At 55.0% G+C, this 18,617-nt stretch overlaps 1 protein-coding gene across 1 annotated transcript in view; it reads left to right on the top strand.

Annotated features, from left to right (window-relative positions):
* The window catches only part of MVB12B (multivesicular body subunit 12B), a 139,951-nt gene extending 124,426 nt beyond the window's left edge, over positions 1-15,525 (top strand). Inside the window, exon 9 of the mRNA XM_023760138.1 lies at positions 15,205-15,525. Coding sequence (XP_023615906.1) covers positions 15,205-15,348 — 144 coding nt within the window. The 3' untranslated portion in view covers positions 15,349-15,525. The remainder of the gene's footprint in view (positions 1-15,204) is intronic.
* The last annotated feature ends 3,092 nt before the right edge of the window (positions 15,526-18,617 follow it).

Raw genomic sequence — 18,617 nt, 5'->3', positions numbered from 1 at the left:
AGCGGGCCCCCGCCCCCCCCCCCTTTTTTTTTTCTTAAAATTTCCTTTTTTTTGCGGGGTTTGGAGTGGGCCCTTGAAGGGGAGAAAATTCCCCTGTTGAGGGTTTTTTTTAAAATTTAAACCGATTTTACCCCCCACCAATTCAAAAGGTTGTTCTGGCCCCCCCCTTTCCTCCTTTTGGGGGGGGAGAAACCCCCCCCGGAAAAAAAAAAAGTGAAGGCCCCAGGTTTCTTTTTTGTTTTTTTTCCCCTCTTTCCCCCCCCCAAGTTGTTTTATTTTTGAGGACCGGGGGGGGGGGGGGGGGGGTTGGGGACTGGCCCCTGTCCTTCAGGAGGGGCGGGGGGGGGGGACTGGCCCCTGTCCTTCAGGGAGGGGCGGGCGCGGGGCGACAAGCGGACTCACGCACTGAGCCCACCCTCCTGGCCAGGCCTCAGGCCGGCACCTTAAGCACATTTCTCCCCGTCATTCCCCCTCGAAAAGCAAACGCCCAGAAGTGGGCGCTGTTCGCTCCGTCAGATGGAGGAGCCGAGACTTGTCCAAGGGCACAGGCTGGTGAGTGGCAGAGACGGGTTTGGAGCCGTGTCGTTGGCCCCAGAGCCGCGGTGCCAGCCCTCCCCCCATAAGCACACGCCTCGGAGCAGGGCCAGGGCGCGCGCTGGCTACCCCTCCTTTGCCATTTCTGGGGAAGCCCAGCCCTCAGCTCCTCGGAGACCAGGGACCCTGAGGGCAGGGCAGAGGGGCCTGCAAGGCGCACAGGCTGAGGGTTCGAAGGCTCCCTGTCTACTGTGCCCGGAGGCCTGCAGGCGCCCGTGGGTCGGCCAGCTTCCTTCGCCTGTTGTCAACGTGGCCCTCGGCCGCCAGGGCTGTCACCACCCTGAGCCGGGCCCTGCCCTCCCCTCCCAGCAAAGGCGCGAGGGCCCGGCCACTGCACTCGCCATAGGAACGTGTCCTCGCCGCGCGTATTTATTCGAGGCGACTCCTGCGGTTGACAAAGGGAAGTTTCACTGTGTGATCGTCTGTCTCTTAATATAATTTGTTAAATAAATGTTTTAACCTTTTCCCGGCTCGCTGCTGTCTCTAAAGCACCTGATAAAGCGACCCAGGCCCCCCGCTGGTCCCAGACGCCACCCCCTGACCTCCCAGCCTAGAAAGAGCTGGGGGCTTAGACGGGCTGGTCCCGCGCCAGGAGGATCAGGAGGCCGGGCCAGGCCTGCGCTCGCTGGCACCGGCCTCAGGAATGCCCCTGGAGCAGGAAGTCCCCGTTGTCACAGCGAGGAATGCAGGCCTTTCATCTGCGCCTGCCCTGGAGCCCTGTCTGTGCAGAGGACTGGCCCGGTGGGGGACACGCAGCTGGCGGTTTCGTCCCGGCCCCACGGCTCACCTGCCTGTGAGACGCCGCTCCCAGCGCCAGGAGGGGCGGCAGGGCCCCGGGACAGCGGCTCCCTGTGAAGAGCGTCAGTTCAGGTTTCACCATCAAAGCGCTTTGCCTTTACAGGTGACCTTGGCATGTTTGGGCTCGACAGCGTGGTCTGGGCCTGCACTGCCTCCAGCCCTGTTCATGCTGGACTCCGGCGAGACCCGGGTGACCCCGAGGGTCCCCACAAGTGTCAGCGCCTCCAGCCCAGGCCCCGCCTTTGGCATCCCTCAGCAGGAGGAGAGGAAAAACCCCGGAAAGTTAATTTCATGAGGAGTCTGAAGAGCTGGGTTCAAGTTCTGGCTCTGCTACATCCTTCAGCTGGTGGCCCAACCCGTCAGGATGGGGACCGGGCCTCCCTCGGTGGCCTGGCTCACCTTGGGAAGGCGGGCCGAGGACGTTCGCAGGGCGTGTAGCATGAGCAGAGCCCAAGCAACACTCGGGTCCTCGTCTGGGGCCTGGGTTCTGTGGTGCCGTCCAGAGCGTGTGCCGAGTCCTGCCCAGGGCGGGTCACCAGCAAGTGCAAGTGGTGGCCTTTGGCATCCAGGACCCAGAGTCTGACTGCGAGAGGCCTCAGGGGAAAGCAGATGGACGGGTGCTCAGCGCCCCGGGAGAGGCACCTCACACACTGGCCTGGGGGGCAGCAAAAAACTGAAATCCACACACAGCGGCCAAGGCCAAGGCAGGGTTAGTAGCCAGACCCAGGGGACACTCTGAGCCCAAAGCGGGACCTGGCCAAGCCTCAGAGAGGCCAGAGCAGGGAACACCTGTTTCTCCTGTCTTGCCCACGCCACCTCGTCTGCCTCTACCTCCCATTCTCTTGCACCCTGGCTCTCCCTCTCATGTTCTCTGCACACCAGCATTCTTGGCGCATACAAGTAGGTGTACACACAGTCACCCAAGTTTACACATGCTCATTCAGAAGATCCAGAGGCAAGAGTCCCAGGTCAGACTCTGATTGGCCGGCCTGGGTCAGGTGACCCCTTCTATTCCTGGTAGCTCTGGCCCAGGTGGGAGGGGGAATATGTGATCACAGAGTATCTGGAGCCAGTTTAGGTTTGGGTCCTATAGAGGCATCTGCTACAGAGGAAGGCAGGACTGTGGGCAGAGGGGTGGGAGACCTTCCCAGGAAGACAGAAAAGCACCGCACCAGGACATCCAGGTGGCTGCTGGGAACTGTGAGGTGGGTGACGCATCATCCATCCTTCCATCCATCCGTCTAGCCATCCAAGTTACGTGTGAGCACCTTCCATACGCAGGCCCTGAGCCAGGCACTGGGATTCAGCAGTCGCATCCCTGTCTTCACAAAGCTGATGGTCTAGCCCAGTGGTCAGCAAACCGCGGCTCGCAAGCCACATGCGGCTCTTTGGCCCCTTGAGTGTGGCCACGAAGATTCAATCGCACTGTACCTGTGCGCCCGCACGTGGTATTTTGTGGAAGAGCCACACTGAAGGGGCCAAAGAGCCGCATGTGGCTCGTGAGCCGCGGTTTGCCGACCACGGGTCTAGCCCATCTCACTCCACAGTGTGTGCACACCCCAGCCATATCCCTCCTACTTCTTCCCCTGCTCTGCCTATTTTTTCCAGACAAACTGGCTCACCCCTAAAACTTGGGGGCATCCCTGAGCCCCACCCTTGCCTTTCTCCCCCTTCGTCCTCCTCCCAGCAGCCGGGAGCAGCCGTGTCTTTATGCTTAGCTCTGTCACGGGCCCGTCTCCCTGAGCTCCAGCCACACAGTCCCAGAGGCCACCTGGATGTCCCACCCTGACCCCGGCGTATCCCGAGCTGAAGGTCCCATCTTCCTCCTCACCCCACATGGCTCCCCTTCCGACAGCGACACCTCCCCCAGAGTCACCCCCACCACCCCTGGAGCCCTCTGGGGTCACCCCCATCGCCAGCTCATCTAAATTTGTTTTCAAACTCGGCCACTATTTTCTCTTCTTGCTGCTCCTGTTTTAGTTCTGGCCTCAGCTCTCCTCGCCTGGATTCCCGCCATCCCTCCGCCTCCAGGGCCTCCCCTTTGGGCCGTTTCCCACAGCCAAGGTCCACCTAACAAGATGTACATTTGCCCCTCACCCTCAGAGGGAAGTCCCAGTCCCTCCGGTGTCTGCCCACCACCATCCTACTCTGACCTCCACCCCCCAGGCCAGCCTCAGCTCCCACTAATCTCCCTGCTGTATGTCTGGTTCCCCAAACCCTGTGCTGCTTTGCCTTTGCATATGCTATTCCCTCTGCCTAGAATGCATTTTCCTGATTTTCTGCCTAATAAACTCCTACTTGTCCTTCAAAGCCCTGCTCATACACCTCCTCCGTGATGTCCTTCTTGGCCCCCTGGAGGTAATGGACACCCCACCCCGAGCCACGCCATACATCGCACATTAGAGCCGTGGCTCCATTGGTGGCATTGGAGCCATTTGATCCACTCATGAGAGTATTTGCTCCTGGAGGAAGGGGTACGTGTCTCGCTTATCATACTGCCCTCCCCCTCCCCAGCCACAGAGATATACCAGCACAGGCCCCAGAAAAGCAGCAGGCGCAAGCAAATCCTCTGAATAAACTTCCTGAAGCCGGCGGGGAGACCGATTCAATTGCTGAGAAGCTCAAGAAGAATGGGCCCCAGTGGCACTTGCCGTGAGGCTTGTGACCAGTCCAGGGACCGTGGTGACCGATGGCCGCCTCCCCGGCAGGTCCTGGTGCTGGCCCCAAAGACGCCGCGATGAGAGGGAGCGCTGGGCCCTCACGCAGCTCGTCTCTGAAGCCGCAGTGCCCAGCGTGTCCCACGACGGTGGGTGGGGCAGGAAGATGGACCGCCACAGAGTGCTGGTTCTCCCCTCAACCCCCACTCGGAGATGCCAGAGAGAGAGAGATCGATGGATCCCAGGACCCAACACCACGGCGAGGAGGGCTGGGGTCTCGGAGTGGGGAACAGCAGCAGGCCAGCGGGAGAGACGGCCGAGGACACGGTGAGGATGGCGCGGGGGGGCAGTTTTCTGGCTGTGCTCATCATTTCCGCACGTTCCCCCGCGTTCATCCTTTTACCACCAAACAGCAGCTGGGCCCCCTCTCCCCTCTCACCATACCTCGGACCAGGTACGGGCAACCAGAGACACGGGTCTTGGGGAAGGCAGGGGCCTTGGATGTCTCCTTGAGGGTCTGGATCTCCTGATATGGGAGGACAAGGTTGGCACAGGTTGGCACATCTGAGGTACATTCACCCCCCACCTTCTCTGGGTGGTGGTGGGGTGGGGGGTGGGGGCACAGGGTTCACAACCTTGACTGCACATTAGAACTTCCTGTGCCAGACCACACCTGGATCACTGACATCAGCATCTTCAGATGATGGACCCAGGAATGAGTCATTTGTCAAGCTCCCCAGTGATGTCAATGTGCAGCCAAAGTTAAGAACCCCTGGCACGGTACCAGCCAGTGGAGCTGAGAGTCCCAAAGAGCAGTGAGTTCACAGGAAAAGACATACCAGAAGAGCTAAACAAGAAGCTGACACCAGAAACACTGAGAGACCAGACAGAACATGAGTTTAATATAAATTTAAAAGCAGCTCCCACGAGATAAAGGGGACACTGGAAACATTAGGCAGAAGCAAGTTGCTTTGAATAAGAGTCTATTGGTTTTAAAATACTGAGACTAAAGACGAAAAGAAACCGATAAATCAGCAATTGCACTTGAAGATTTTACTACATTTTTCCCAGTAACTATAGCCAAGTTGATAAAATATGAGCAAATATACAAGGCCAGCATTATCCTGATACCAAAACCAGACAAGCATACTACGTGAAAAGAAAATTATAGGCCAAATATCCCTGATGGACACAGATGTAAAAATCCTCGACAAAATAGTAGCAAACTAAATTCAACAATACATGAAAAAGGATCACATGCCGTGATCAAGTGGAATTTATTGCAATGATGCAAGGATGGTTCAGCATCTGCAAATCAATCCATGTTATACACCACATGAACAAATGAGGGATAAAAATCATATGATCATCTCAATTGCAGAAAAAGTATTTGACAAACTCCAACATCCATTTATCATAAAAACTCCCAAAAAAGCAGGTATAGAAGAAACATACCTCAACATAATAAAGCCAATATATGACAGCTAACATCACACGTGATGGTGAAAAGCTAAAAACTTTCTTCAAGATCAGGAAAAAGATAAGAATACCCATTCTCACTACTTTTATTTAACCTAGTGTTGGAAGCCCCAGCCACAGCAATTGGGGGGGGGGGGGAGAAAAGTCACCCAAATTGGAAAGGAAAAAGTAAAACTGTCACTATTTGCAGATGACATGATATTATATATTGAAAACCCCAAAGACTCCACACACACAAAAAACTGTGAATAAATGAATTCATAAATTTGCAGGATACAAAATCAATATACAGAAATATGTTACTTTCCTGTACACTAATAATGAACTCTCGGAAAGATAAATTAAGAAAACAATTGCATCAAAAAGAATAAAATATCTAGGAATAAATTTAACCAAGGAGATGAAGATGAAAGACATGTACACTGAAAACTATAAGGCATTGATGAAAGAAATTGAAAATGACACAAATAAATGGAAAGATTTGTTTAATGTTCATAGGTGGTTAGAATAAATAACTGGAAGAATTAATGTTGTTAAAAAGCCCATACTACCCGAAGCAATCTACAGATTCAATGCAATCCCTATCAAAATTCCAATGGCATTTTTCACAGAAATAGAACAAAACAATCCTAATTTTGTACGGAACCACAAAAGACCCCAAATAGCCAAAGCAATCTTGGGGAGAAAAAAAAAGAAGAAGAAGAAAGCTGGAGGTATCATGCTCCCTGGTTTCAAACTGTATTACAAAGCTACAGTAAGTAATCAAAAATATATGACAGTATGGTATGGCACACAGACACATAGAGCAATGGCACAATTCATTTATGACAAAGGAGCCAAGATTATACAATGGGGTAAAGGCAGTCTTTTCAGTAAATGATGTTGTGGAAACTAGACAGCCACATGCAAAAGAATGAAACTGGACCACTGTGTTACGCCATGTACTAAACTGAACTCAAAATGGATTGAAGGCTTCAATGTAAGACCTGAAACCATAGAACTCCTAGAAAAAACATAGGACACTCCTTGACATTGGTCTCAGCAATGAGTTTTTGGATCTGACACCCAAAGCAAAACTAAACAAGTGGGACCACATCAAAAGAAAAGGCTTTCTGCACAGCAAAGGAAATCAATACAATGAAAAAGCAACCTATGGAAGGAAGAAAATATTTGCATATCATATACCTGACAAGGTATTAATATCCAAATATATAAAGAACTCATACAACTCAATCGCAAAACAAACAACCGATTAAAAAATTGGCAGAGGATCTGAATAGACATTTTTCCAAAGAAGACATTCAGATGGCCAACAGGTACGTGAACACATGCTCACCATCACTAATCACTAGAGAAATGCAAATCAAAACCACGACGAGCTGTCACCTCACGCCTGTCAGAATGGCTCTTATCAAAAAGACAATAACAAGTGTTGGCAAGGATGTGGGAAAGGGAACCCTTGCTCACTTGTTGGTGAGAATGCAAATGGGCGCAGCCACTGTGGAAAACAGTATGGAGGGGCCTCAAAAATTCAAGCATAGAACTACCATAGGATCCAGCAATTCCACTTTTGGGTATTTTTATCCAAAGAAAACAAAAACACTAATTCAAAAAGATATATGCACCCCTGTGTTCACTGAAGCACTGTTTTCCATTGCCAAGGTATGGACACAACCTTCGTGTGCATCAATGGATGAAGAAGATGTGCTATACACACAATAGAATACTGTTCAGCCATAAGAAAGAATGAAATCTTGCCATTTGCAGCAGCATGGGGGAATCGTGAGGGCATTCTGCTAAGTGAAAAAAAGTCAGACAGAAAGATAACTACTGTACGATCTCACTTATGTGTGGATTTTTTTTTAAAACTACAATATAAAACCAAGCTCGTAGATACAGAGAACAGAGTGGTGGTTGCCTGAGCCAGCGGGTGGAAGGGAGGCAAAACGGATTTAGGGGATCAAAAGGCACAAACTGCTAGTTATACAACAAGTAAGTCATTGGGCTGTAATACACCGCATGGTGCCCATAACTAATGATGGGTCCTACAGTGCGGATCTGAGAGTGGCTAAGTATGGTGACCGACGTTAACTAGACTTCCGGTGACCATCGCACAATATTTACAAATATTGACTCATCGTTGTACGCCTGACACTAATGTTGCATGTCAATTATCCTTCAATAAAAAATAATTTTTACATTTGAAAAGTCACTAGTAAACAAGAGTCCAATTATTTAAAATGGCTTATCCAATTTTAAAAATTGGCTCTTATATCCTTTTGTTGGAAAGGAGTCCCGGATGATGGGGGTGGAGGGGTTTGTGGAGGAGACAACGCCTGCTGAGCTCTAGCGGGTACTGGACTGGGGTGAGCGATGTTCCGAGTGGCGGGTAGATCAGTGGAGGGGGAGCCCTGCCTCTTCACTGGGCACCGACAAGCATTCAGGAGGACACTGGCAGTGGCCTGGGTGCTACCACCAGTCCCGCACTGAGGGGTCCACCTCCCCGTTTAGCAGACATGGAAACAGACTCTCGAGAGCTCCGAAGCTCACAGCCAAGCATGCAGCTTCCGTGCTGGGCCCGAAGGCAGCCTGAGTTACGTCCACCCGGAGGAAGTGTCCTGTCTGCCGTGGTTCCTCCTGAGGACAGAGGGGCCCAGCCCGGCCCCCTCCCCGGTCTGTGACCCTGAGGCTCTGGGTTCACAGCAACCAGCCACCAGGGCTTCCCAGAGAAGAAATCGAGCTCAGCCCCCCCATACCCTTGGCTCAGGGTGCAGCTCAGTGTCGGGGGACACCCAGCAAAGGGCATTTGGCCTTGGGGAGGCCCCCTAAGGCGCCCTCAATCTGGGCAGGAAGGGAGACAGGTGCAAGCTGCCCTGTCCACCCGGGATAGGAGCCCTTGGCCTAGTGCATGCTGGTGATTCATCCACGTGCCTTGGCAGGAATTTGCCAGAAAATGCAAGTGCTCCGGGCTCGTACCAGCCCCACTGCACCCATCACTGCATCCTGCTGGGGTCGGGGCCGCCTGGGCCGCAGAGCTGCAGGGCTGGGCCTCCAGCACCCACGCACTGACCGGCAGGGCTCCCTAGGGTGGCCCTCTTGCAACCCCAGGGAGGAGGCACTTTGCAGGGAGCAGACTCCCATTGAGTCCCGGCCGGGGAAACCGGAGGTCGCTGGCACTTTTCTCTTGCCTGTTTTCTCCTCTGAAATGGGGCCCGTCCTACTGCGAATCAGGCCCGAGGCCCCACTCTGCCCACAGCCCCGGGGGGGAGAGGGGAGGCTCGCTCTTCTGCACCAGGCCGGGCCCTGGCTCTGCGGGGACCCCACCGCATCCTGGCGGTTCTCGCACCTTGCAAAAAGCAAGCAGAGCTCAGCCAGCTCCTCCGGCAGTCGGAAAATAAATCCACGGCTCCACGCTGGGGACGTTGGTTTGGACCGAGTCCAGCCTGCACCCAGGGCCCTCCAGGACCCTCGTGGGTTCCACCCCTGTTGCACCCACTGGCTTGCGGGCAGAGGCCCAAGAGGACGATGGAGTCCCGATGGTGGACAGGCCGGCCCAGCCTCGCGGTGATCTGGAATCCAGATCCGCTGGAAGAGCCTGAGCCTGGGGACAGCCAGCTCTCGGCTCTGCCCTCCCCTACGCTTGGCTTGGACAAGTCACATCAGCTCTGAGCCTCAACTTCCACATCCATAAAATGGGGACATCCACAGTCCCTGCTTTGAAAAGCCGCTGAGGTTAAAGGGGACGTAGCGCTGTTGTCCAGTGTCCGGGCCTGTGGCAGGTGACCTCCCGGAGCCTCGTCTCCCCAGCCCTATAATGGGATGACAAAGTCCTTACTCCCAGGGCCACCAGGGGCAGCATCCCCATGGGACTGCAGCAGCTGCCGCTCCCCCCGCGCTGCCAGCAAACAGCTACTGGGGCCAGGAAAGCTCAGCCAAGGCCCCCAGGCCGCAGCCACAGCCCGTGGCCCAGCACCCACCACGGCCCCTTGGGGACCCAGGCCACCCCATTTGGCGGCTGCTGGCTGAGAGCACAGCTGGTGCGCCCCCTGGTTCCTGGCTGGAATGGGGCTCCGTGTGTAGCCCACAGCAGCTGGGAGGGGAGTGAGGGGGGCGGCAGTGCCCCCCCTGCCCCCCACCACCGCCCCGCTGGCCTGCAGGGCCGCTCTGGTTGAGTCACCTGGCAAAAGCACTCAGCTTTTGACACCATCCAGAAAATGAAAATGTCCCAGGCGTCTAATCCTTCCCTTCCTTTTGGCAACTTAAGCCGCCCTGAAACATAACCAAGGCAGCGAGCGAGCAGGGTCCTCCACGAGGGGGTGGCGCCTCCAGAAACGCCCGCCTCAGGGACCCGGGAAGCAAAGCCAGGCCTGGAGGCAGACCCAGGCTCAGAGGGATGGAGTGACCTCGACCCCCCCGCCCCGGCCCCCATCACAATGTGCCTCCAAACCAGCCAGCCTGAGGGGCACCCTTCGAACCCTGACTTTATTCCCAACCAGGGCTGCTGCCTTCCCTCCTCTCCCTGCCCCCCCACCCCCCCCCCAAAAAAAAAGATCTGAAATGGTCTTTGACTGAAGCGAGATTAATCCTCGCTCCTGACAGTGTCCTTGGGCATGTGTTTTTATAACCTCCCTTTCAAATGAGAACCATTTGTCGCAGAGAAGCCGGGGCGGCCGGCCCCACGGCGGGGCAGACATCACCGGCACCTGATTGAATGTCAAGGACAGTGCGAGGGGCCAGGGCCGAGGCGAGAGCCGGATGTAGGCAGCGATAACCTGTCTTTTCCTGGTCGCTGCTTGGTCCTCAGCTCCAGCCGGTGGCATAAGCGGGAGGATCCTGCCTCCAACCCTGACTCCCCCCCGACACCAGCCGTACACCTGGGACCGCCGACTCTGCCTCTCTGAGCCTCACTTTCCTCATCTGTAAAATGGGAGCGACGGTGGCCCAGTGCCTGGGAGACAGTAGACCCTGCATGTTTAAGGGGGCTTTTAAACACAGTCTCGGCTCCCTTGGAACTCCTGGTCGAAGGGCAAAGTACCCCTGGCTGGGGCCCTCCGGACAGCTGCCAATGTCCATCCTGAACTCGCGGCCCCGTCCCCGCTCCCAGGTCACCCCTCGGGGAGAGGCTGTCCCTGCACAGAACTTGGGTTGCTGGCGCTTTCATATGGAGAGGGCTGAACTGAGTTTATAGGCCTAAACGCAGTTTCTTTAATTAACTTGGAGCCCTCTGTCGGTGGCCTCTCCCCCAGCACAATTCCCCCCCACCCCCCAACCCCCAGGTCCTGTTTGAAGTTTGCAAACCCCCCTTTCCTGCCGCCTCTGCTGCTGAACCAACTGCAGACCCTTCGGGCTCAGCTGGGAGGATTTAGTGGAGAATTGCAATCATGGGCTCCCGGCTCGAACTTGCTGCTTCCCCCAAGATCTCCCCAGAAGTTCGATACTGAGGCTTGAAGGAGGGTCTCGGAGGATCTCCGGACTCAGGATTGTACCCGGGCCTGGGGGGTGCGGGGGGGAGGGGGTTCACGGCCCCCAACACGGAGGAAGGGAGCCCAGACGGCAGGAAAGATGCAGGTTCCTGAGACGAGGCGGCGGCACCGGATCCTTCGCTTTCAAGAAGCTGCTGAGAAACAGTTTTTCCACCTTCACCACCGCCTCCCGCAGCCGGGCCGCGTCTGTGCAGGTGTCTGGATCTCCGCGGTGTAAGCCCCCGCGGGCCCCGGGCTGGGAACGCGTGGGAGTCTGAGTCGAGGCCCTGACGGTGGGATGGGACACCGGAGCCGCGGAGAGGTGCCATGTACACCGTTTCCTTCGGCCACGCGGCCATACGGCTTGTCTCCCCAAAGGCGTTCCCGTGGCAGCTTTCAGACCAAGGAGCCCACGCCCTCCCACGGAGCCGAGCCAAGAAGGTCCCGGGGCGGAGGCCCTGTGTGCGCTCATTTCTCTCCCCCTCTGGGCGGGCTGATCCCCCCCCCCATTTCTCGGAGAGGCCTCTGCGGTGATGGATAGGCCGTGGGCCCCACTGCTGGGGCCCCGGGGAGCAAAAACATCTTTTGCACTTTTGCGTAAAGCCTCCCACTTCTTGCTTAATAAGTGCTGAAAGCGGCACAAACAGAAAGACCCCGCTCTCCGTGACTAACAAGATGACCACATCAGGCAGCCGTGCCTGGTCCCCACTGGGGAGCGAGGTGTCCAATTCCCTCCCGGACCTCAGCAGCCTCGCTTTGAAGCCCGGGCGGGCCAGGCCGCCGCAGAGCTGGGAGCGCGGAGCTGGAGCCAGAGGAGCCGAGGGGGCGAGGGCCACCCCCCCCTCCCCGCTCGCTCGCTGGGCACTGGTCGCCCTCGAAAAAGAACCGCAGCTTCACCCAGCCCGTGCTGATCCGCTTCTTTCAAAAGCCCTTTCAGATGGTTTCACTTCTCTGCCCGCTTTGTTGAAAGATGTAAAAATTTCCAACCACCGCAAAGTAAACATTTCAAAGCTCCCTCTTTTCAGAATCCATCACATTTTCAAAAATCCCTTGAATTCCATCTCTCCATTCCCACCCGTCTCTCCCCCCCCCACCCCCACCCCATCTTTTGCTGTCCTTGGACTCGAGTGTTTTTCATTAATTTCGAAGCAGTCCAGGTAAAGCTGGTGTTTTCGAGCCGTGTTTTACGGGCGGGAAGTAGCTTTGTTATTTAGGAGATGTATTAGATAAGTCGATGTCTTGTCAAAATCGGGCAGGTTTTCTTTATTAGGGTGAAATCGTAATGAACTCATCTGCTTCTAATATTTATAAAGAGAAGAGAGGCCATTAATTCTACTGCTTGTGAATAAAACCATCTGTGATTTCTTTCCATTTGATGGGCTTTGGTTTTAATATACATTTTTCACAAATAAGCGCAGAGATTTTTTGGCGAAAATGTCACATTCAGGATCTCATAAAGGAAGAATGCGAAGGGAGGAGAACGAAATGTTTTGTTAGCTAAGTAATTTCTCACCTTCAGAGTGGGGAACATTCGAGCCAACTTTAGCACATTAGGTGATAGAATCGCCCGCTCGCCGCTAATGCGATCCATGACATGTTACAAGGCGGCCACGTCCGTTTTGAAGTTTGTTTTCCTTCGGGAATTACACAGTTCGTTTAACCTAATCTGTCCTGACACTTGAATTATAATATTATGAGCTTCTTCGGGGAAGTAAAACAGTAGTTGCCTGCTTAAAAGCAAAGCAGAAGTTAATAAAGTGGGCAAAATGTCAGGGGAAGGGGGCTGATCGAATCACGGTGTCATTCTCTAGGGAAAATACGGTCAACTTGCATTTTTTCTCCAGTGGGAATCTGGGATGCCTAATGACACATTTCTATCCGGGAAGAAATTTGAACTCTGAGACCCAACTTGATTAAACCCCAGACTGCGCGGCCTGGCCCCTGGGACCACGCGGGGACTTTGACTTCTGGGTGTCAGAGCTTAATTAAAATATCCATCCAGCTGCTCTCCCCTCGCCAAGCGAACCCAGAGAAACCAAACCAATAAGCTTAATTCTATTAGTTCACCTGCCTGTGTGCACGGGGATGCGGTTCAGGAAAGCATCATCCGACCCACCCTGCAACCCCGGAGTCCCCCTGACACTCGGCATCACAGCTCCCCACCCTCAGCACACGCAGCTATTTTTAATCTGTCGTCCAAGAGAGCGAACATGCCCCACGAGCCATCAGGATTTATGTGTGTGATGACTTATGCGTCATTTATCATAAAACAATATTGACCGAGTTCTCTGAGTCTATGCCGAGCCTTCCCCATTCCTGTCTCCAGGAAATCGTCGCTTCCACTCTATGAAGTAAACCCCCTGACAGCCCCACTCGACAGATGAGAAAACTGAGGCTCCGTGAGGTGGAACGAGCGGAAGCCCAGAATTCTCAGGCCGGAGTCTGAGCTCTTCACCCCTAGCAGCGAGCGCTTCACTGATGGTCGACATTTTAATGAACTTATTTTATATCAGCCCTACACACAGACTATACGATTTGGAAGGTGCAGAGGCTGCCAGGGGAGGGGGTTCGTACCCTTCCTTGGCCCCTGTTCCCCTCCCCAAGGCGGCCACTTTGGACGAGGTCTGGCGTCTCCCTCCAGAGCCAGGCTGATACCAGCAAATCCGTGTCTGATGCCTTTTCTACGAGCACACGTGGAACGTAACAGGTACGCGGCTCTGCAGCTCGCTTTCTCCATTTCATAATGTATCTTGGCGCGTTCTCCATCTCATTCCTTTAAAGACTGCATGCCATGCCATGCCATCCCATCGATGGAGTTGAACCACATGAGATTGTCAATATCCAACCATTTCTGACCAATAAGAATGCCAACTTCATGCCGTTTACCTGACCTCCTGTGTCGGACATGGAGGCGGTTCCCCCCCTTTCGCACCTACAGCAGTGCTGTGCTGAGTGTCCTCTCTCACCCGGACAGCGGGGACCGATTCCGAAAAGGGCCCCTGCCTGCGACATGGGTGAGGCGAGGCCCTTCCCGGGGCCCCACGTCCTCGGAACGCAGCGGGGGCATGGGATGTTTCTGAGGCCCCTCAGGCTCTATTGTTCTGCACACTGTCATCCCCACGTTTGTAATTCTGTCTCAGAGCCAAAGATCACCCACCACCACCACCACCTCGTGAACATAACCTCAGCTCCGGCTCAGGGTCCCCCAAATCACTGTGGAAACAAATGTCTCCACCCAACACGACTCCCTCCCTGCCGGCTGGGTCTGTCGGCCAGAAAATGAGCCATCCCCCCCCCCCCCCCGCCCCCGCTCCCCGGGATCAATACAAACGGAACAGAGCTCCGTCCTGGGCGGCAGCGGCGAGCCTCGGCTTTTTAATAAGGGATCTCAGAGGATATTGCATTCCTATGACAACGGCCCACAGGCCTTGAGTTTCAGTGTCAGAACCTGTTTCCTGTAAAGGTCTGCGTGGGGGCCCGGCTGGCCGCTGGGTGGGGTCTCGGGCGGCAGCCCGGCTGGTGGTTGCCGAAAGGCCGCTGCAGAAACCAGCCCTCGGCCCCGGCCCACCGCCCGGCCGCGGCCCCTGCGGGCCACCTGTTCCCACGGCGGCCACCTCGGCCAGCTGGCCTGCGGGAGCCCGCGGGATCTGCCGCACAGACCTGGTTATTTACGGCTTTGCCCGGGGACCCCGGCGAGCAGGCATCTCCGGATGACGGCAATTCGCCTTAAACAGGACCAGGTACCCGGGCAGAGGGGGCGGCCAGTGTGAGTGGCCATACAGGCGGCCTCTTTCCTCGCTGTAAATTAATCTGATGAGAGCGGCTCAAAGAAACACCCTGTGCCGGTTCCTGTTTGAGAGGCGTAGAGAAGGGCCAGCTACGAACTGTCGGGACAAGCTGGGAGGTTCTGGAAACACGATTCTTGCCCAAACAGCCTGGATGCCTCTGGGTTCCGTCTCTTGAGTCTTCTGCCTTTTTTTTTTTTCCCTTAAATGATCTGCTGATACAGAGCAGGGCTGAGAACGACGGCCGAAACAGAAAAACAGCTGGCCTGGAAGCAGATAGGATCGCGGTGATTTATTCCCAGGGATTTGATATTTTAAGTTATTGTTGTTGTTATGTGTGGGCAATAAATCATTGTTTAAAGTATCTGTTAATAGAGTGTTTTATTCTTAAAAAATAATAACTCTTTTTTTTTTCTTCTCTCTTTCAAGTGGATGGGTTGTTTCCCGAAGCCGAACCCTCGGGCTTTATTAAGAGACGGGACAATAAATAAGAACGTGTCACTACGTCTCTCCACTGGGAAATCTCTGCGCCCGATCTTCTCATCGGGAATCGTCGGTCCTTCCCGGCCTTAGCAGGGGGAGCGAGGGGGCTTCGAGGCGATCGCTTAGCGTCCTGTGTTTGGATGCAGGGAAGTGTCTTTATTCCTCTGGCTTTTTAACTAGTGGGTTCATGTCTAGGAATTTTAAACACCGTGATGGGTTCTCTCAAAAGGCGGCGCTCAAAATTGCATCCCCCAAAGCCCTTCAAGTCAGGCCCAGAGCCCAGCCGGGTCGCGAGGGGTGATTACAGCGTTCCTTTGTGTGACCAGCCCCGCGTGGGCGCTCTCCCACCCTCTCCTGAAAGTAACTGACTGGACTGCGGCTTAAAACTAATCTTGTCCTTGGCTCCCCGGCAAGAGGTCAGGAGGGGAGCCCCTCAAACACCGTCTCCGGCGAGATCTGAAGGCGCCGAGACCGTAACGCCTCGGACAGGGCGGGGGGACGGAGGGAGAGGAAGGAAAAGAATAAAAACAAAATTAAATTTTTACAATTAAGCGTATTCCTTCTTTTTTTTTTTCATTTAGTTAATTTCCAGCCGCTCACGTTTATTGCACATTAATTATGCATACAGCTTTTGTGCGACTTAAAAAGTGAAGAATGTGATCCTTATTCCTTCTGGAGGGCCCGGCTGCCGGCTGGAGAGGCCTCGGGTCAGGAGGGGCAGAGGCTGCCCCCCCAGCGGTGCGGAGGGAGGGGGGACAGGGACGCCCCACGCCCCCACCCCGAGCTCTCAGATCTGGCCACCTCGGCTGACTGAAAAGCATTTCCTTCGGCAGGGGTGGTGACCGCGGGCCCTGGACGGTTGGCTGGATGTGTTTCTGGACCAAATCTAAGAAAAAGACCTCACACTAGCCCAGTGGTTCTCAACCTTGGCTGCACATTAGAATCACTTGGGAATCTTTTTAAAATCCTGATTTCTGGGCCTCATCCTCTGGAAATTCTGTTTCTTTGTTATTAATGTTGTGGCTCCACCCCATAACAAAGAAACAGAATTTCCGGAGGATGAGGCCCAGAAATCAGGATTTTAACACTTGGGTTGTTGGAAACAAGTTAAGTCGGCTCGCGTGAATTGCGCGTACTCCGCGGGAGCCGTCTTAAACTCGGTTCATATAGATTTGCGGTGGAGTGCGGGAAACGTGTAAACTCGGGCCGATTGTAACTGCGTATTACCAAATATTTCATTTCAATCGAACCCATACTTCAAAAGATATAGGCATTTTAACGCGCCATCTTATATTTTGGCGGGAAATTCACCCGCAACCCAAGTGTTAAAAAGATTCCCAGGCGATTCTAATGTGCAGCCAAGGTTGAGAACCACTGCCCTAGCCCCTGACCAGCCCCCCCATCAGCTTGTCTTGGCCAATATCTGTGTTCAAACCCACTGGCCCAGGCCTGGGCGCTCAAGCAGGCCCCCGGGGATGGGGGACATTTCCTTCCACCCCCCCCCTCCCCTCCATGCCAAAGGAGGCCGAGGAGGTGGAGCCTGAGGGGGGAGCAGTCAGGGGTGGGAGAGCCTTCTTCCAATCCCACCCAACCCGGCCACAGGGACCCCGGGTGCCCCCACAAAGGCCTCGGGTGGGATGGGCAGGTGGCCTCTGCCAGCCGCTGTGTGACACAGGCCAGGCCACGTCTCTCTGTCCTCCTCTCAAACCGGCTGGAAATCCCAGGCTGGGCCCCGAGCTGGGCTCCCTGCTCGGCGGAGGCCTGCGTTTCCCCTTCAGTCCCGAGACCCCGTGTCAGGGCAGCTGGCGGGTACCGATGCCCATCCTGAGCCGGCAGCCACCGTATTCCCTGCACAGGTTCCGAGCAGACAGACCCAGGACCCAAGCCCAGAGCGATTTGGGCCACAGGACTCCCCCACTCTGACCCCCGGTTCCTCACCTCAGACAAGGCTCCACGCAGGCTCGTCCTGGGGTTTGACTGCCTCCAGCCCGGGGCGAGCACCCAGGACAGGGGAGCTCACAACAGCCCCGAGAGAGGGATGTGGATACCTCATTTTACAGTTGAGGAAACTGAGGCTGTGGGAGGGAAGACGCCTGGCCCAGCCTGGACACAGCAGGGCCAGCTGTGGGGCAGCTCCCAGTGTCCCCCTGGGTCCCACCACCCTCAGTCATGAGGGGCTGGAACCTGGCCCCTTTTCTCCATCCACTGATGGTCATGCCATGGGTCCCTCTCTGCTTACGATCGCTTTTGTGGCAGGAAGGGGGGCCTGGCACACGGACTCTTGGTCCCTTGGTCTCCCTCCATGTGCAACCACAAACCAGTGATGTGGGTCTCAGCCGGGGAACAAAGACTGTGGAGCCGCCACACCGCCGAGGGGCTCAGCAAGCTGGGGCCTGCGTGGCCAGCGGCACCCACGGCAGGCAGCCACCAGGGGCGGCACGGTGGGGGGGGGGGGGGCAGGACGGCCCGCACCCCACACTAACCCTCCCCAATGGGCCACGGGCGGGAGCTTTGGGCCTGGCTGCCCTTTGTGTTTGGTTGTTTTAATAAAAACTGCTCTCCCAGTAGCTCTGCCGGGATAAACCATGAAATCTCTCTCCCTTCTCTTCTGGATCCCCCACCCCTTTCTGCAGTGACGCCATGACGAACTTTAAAATAAAATCGTCATCATAAAGAAGTCACCCGCGCATCCTCATAAACGACATGTTTCACATTTATTACTCTGCCTTCGGACACACTAAAATGTGAGAATATGCCAAAATTCGGGTTTCATAAAACAAATTTTCGCCAAGTCCTTTCCTTTGACGAAATGCCTCCGCTTAGTCCCGGGCCGGCGAGACCCACTTCTCGGGCCGCAGCCTGTCCAGAGCCGGGTCTTGGGGCTGACATCCCCAAGGGTCCTGGGCTCCGTCGGTCACTCTCTGTGACCGACAGGACGCTGGCTTTCCCAGCGAGCCGCCGAGCAGCCCTTCACCCGACGAGGGGGCACCATCCAGTCCCTCACAGGCCAGTCCCGGGCACCACGATCCGGTAAAATACATATCGTGTGAAATGGACCATCTTAACCGTTTTAAGTGTGTGACTCAGTGGCATTAAGTACATTTACACCGCTGTGCAGCCATCACCGCCACCCGCCCACAGAACTCTTTCCGTCTTGCAAAACCTCCATCCTACTTTCTGTCCCCGTGAACCTGATCCTCTGGGCACCTCCTGTAAGAGACAGTGGGCAGTCTTTGTTTGCATCTTGAGGATTTCGCTTAGCTGATGTCCTCCTGGTTCAGCCATGTACAGTGGGGCCTTGACTTACGAGTTTAATTGGTTCCGTGACAGAGCTCGTAACTCAAATTACTCGTATGTCA

Source organism: Myotis lucifugus, unplaced genomic scaffold (genome assembly GCF_000147115.1).
Source record: "Myotis lucifugus unplaced genomic scaffold, Myoluc2.0 scaffold_173, whole genome shotgun sequence".
NCBI classification, from domain to species: Eukaryota; Metazoa; Chordata; class Mammalia; order Chiroptera; family Vespertilionidae; genus Myotis; species Myotis lucifugus.
This window is presented reverse-complemented; position numbering and strand designations above follow the sequence as displayed.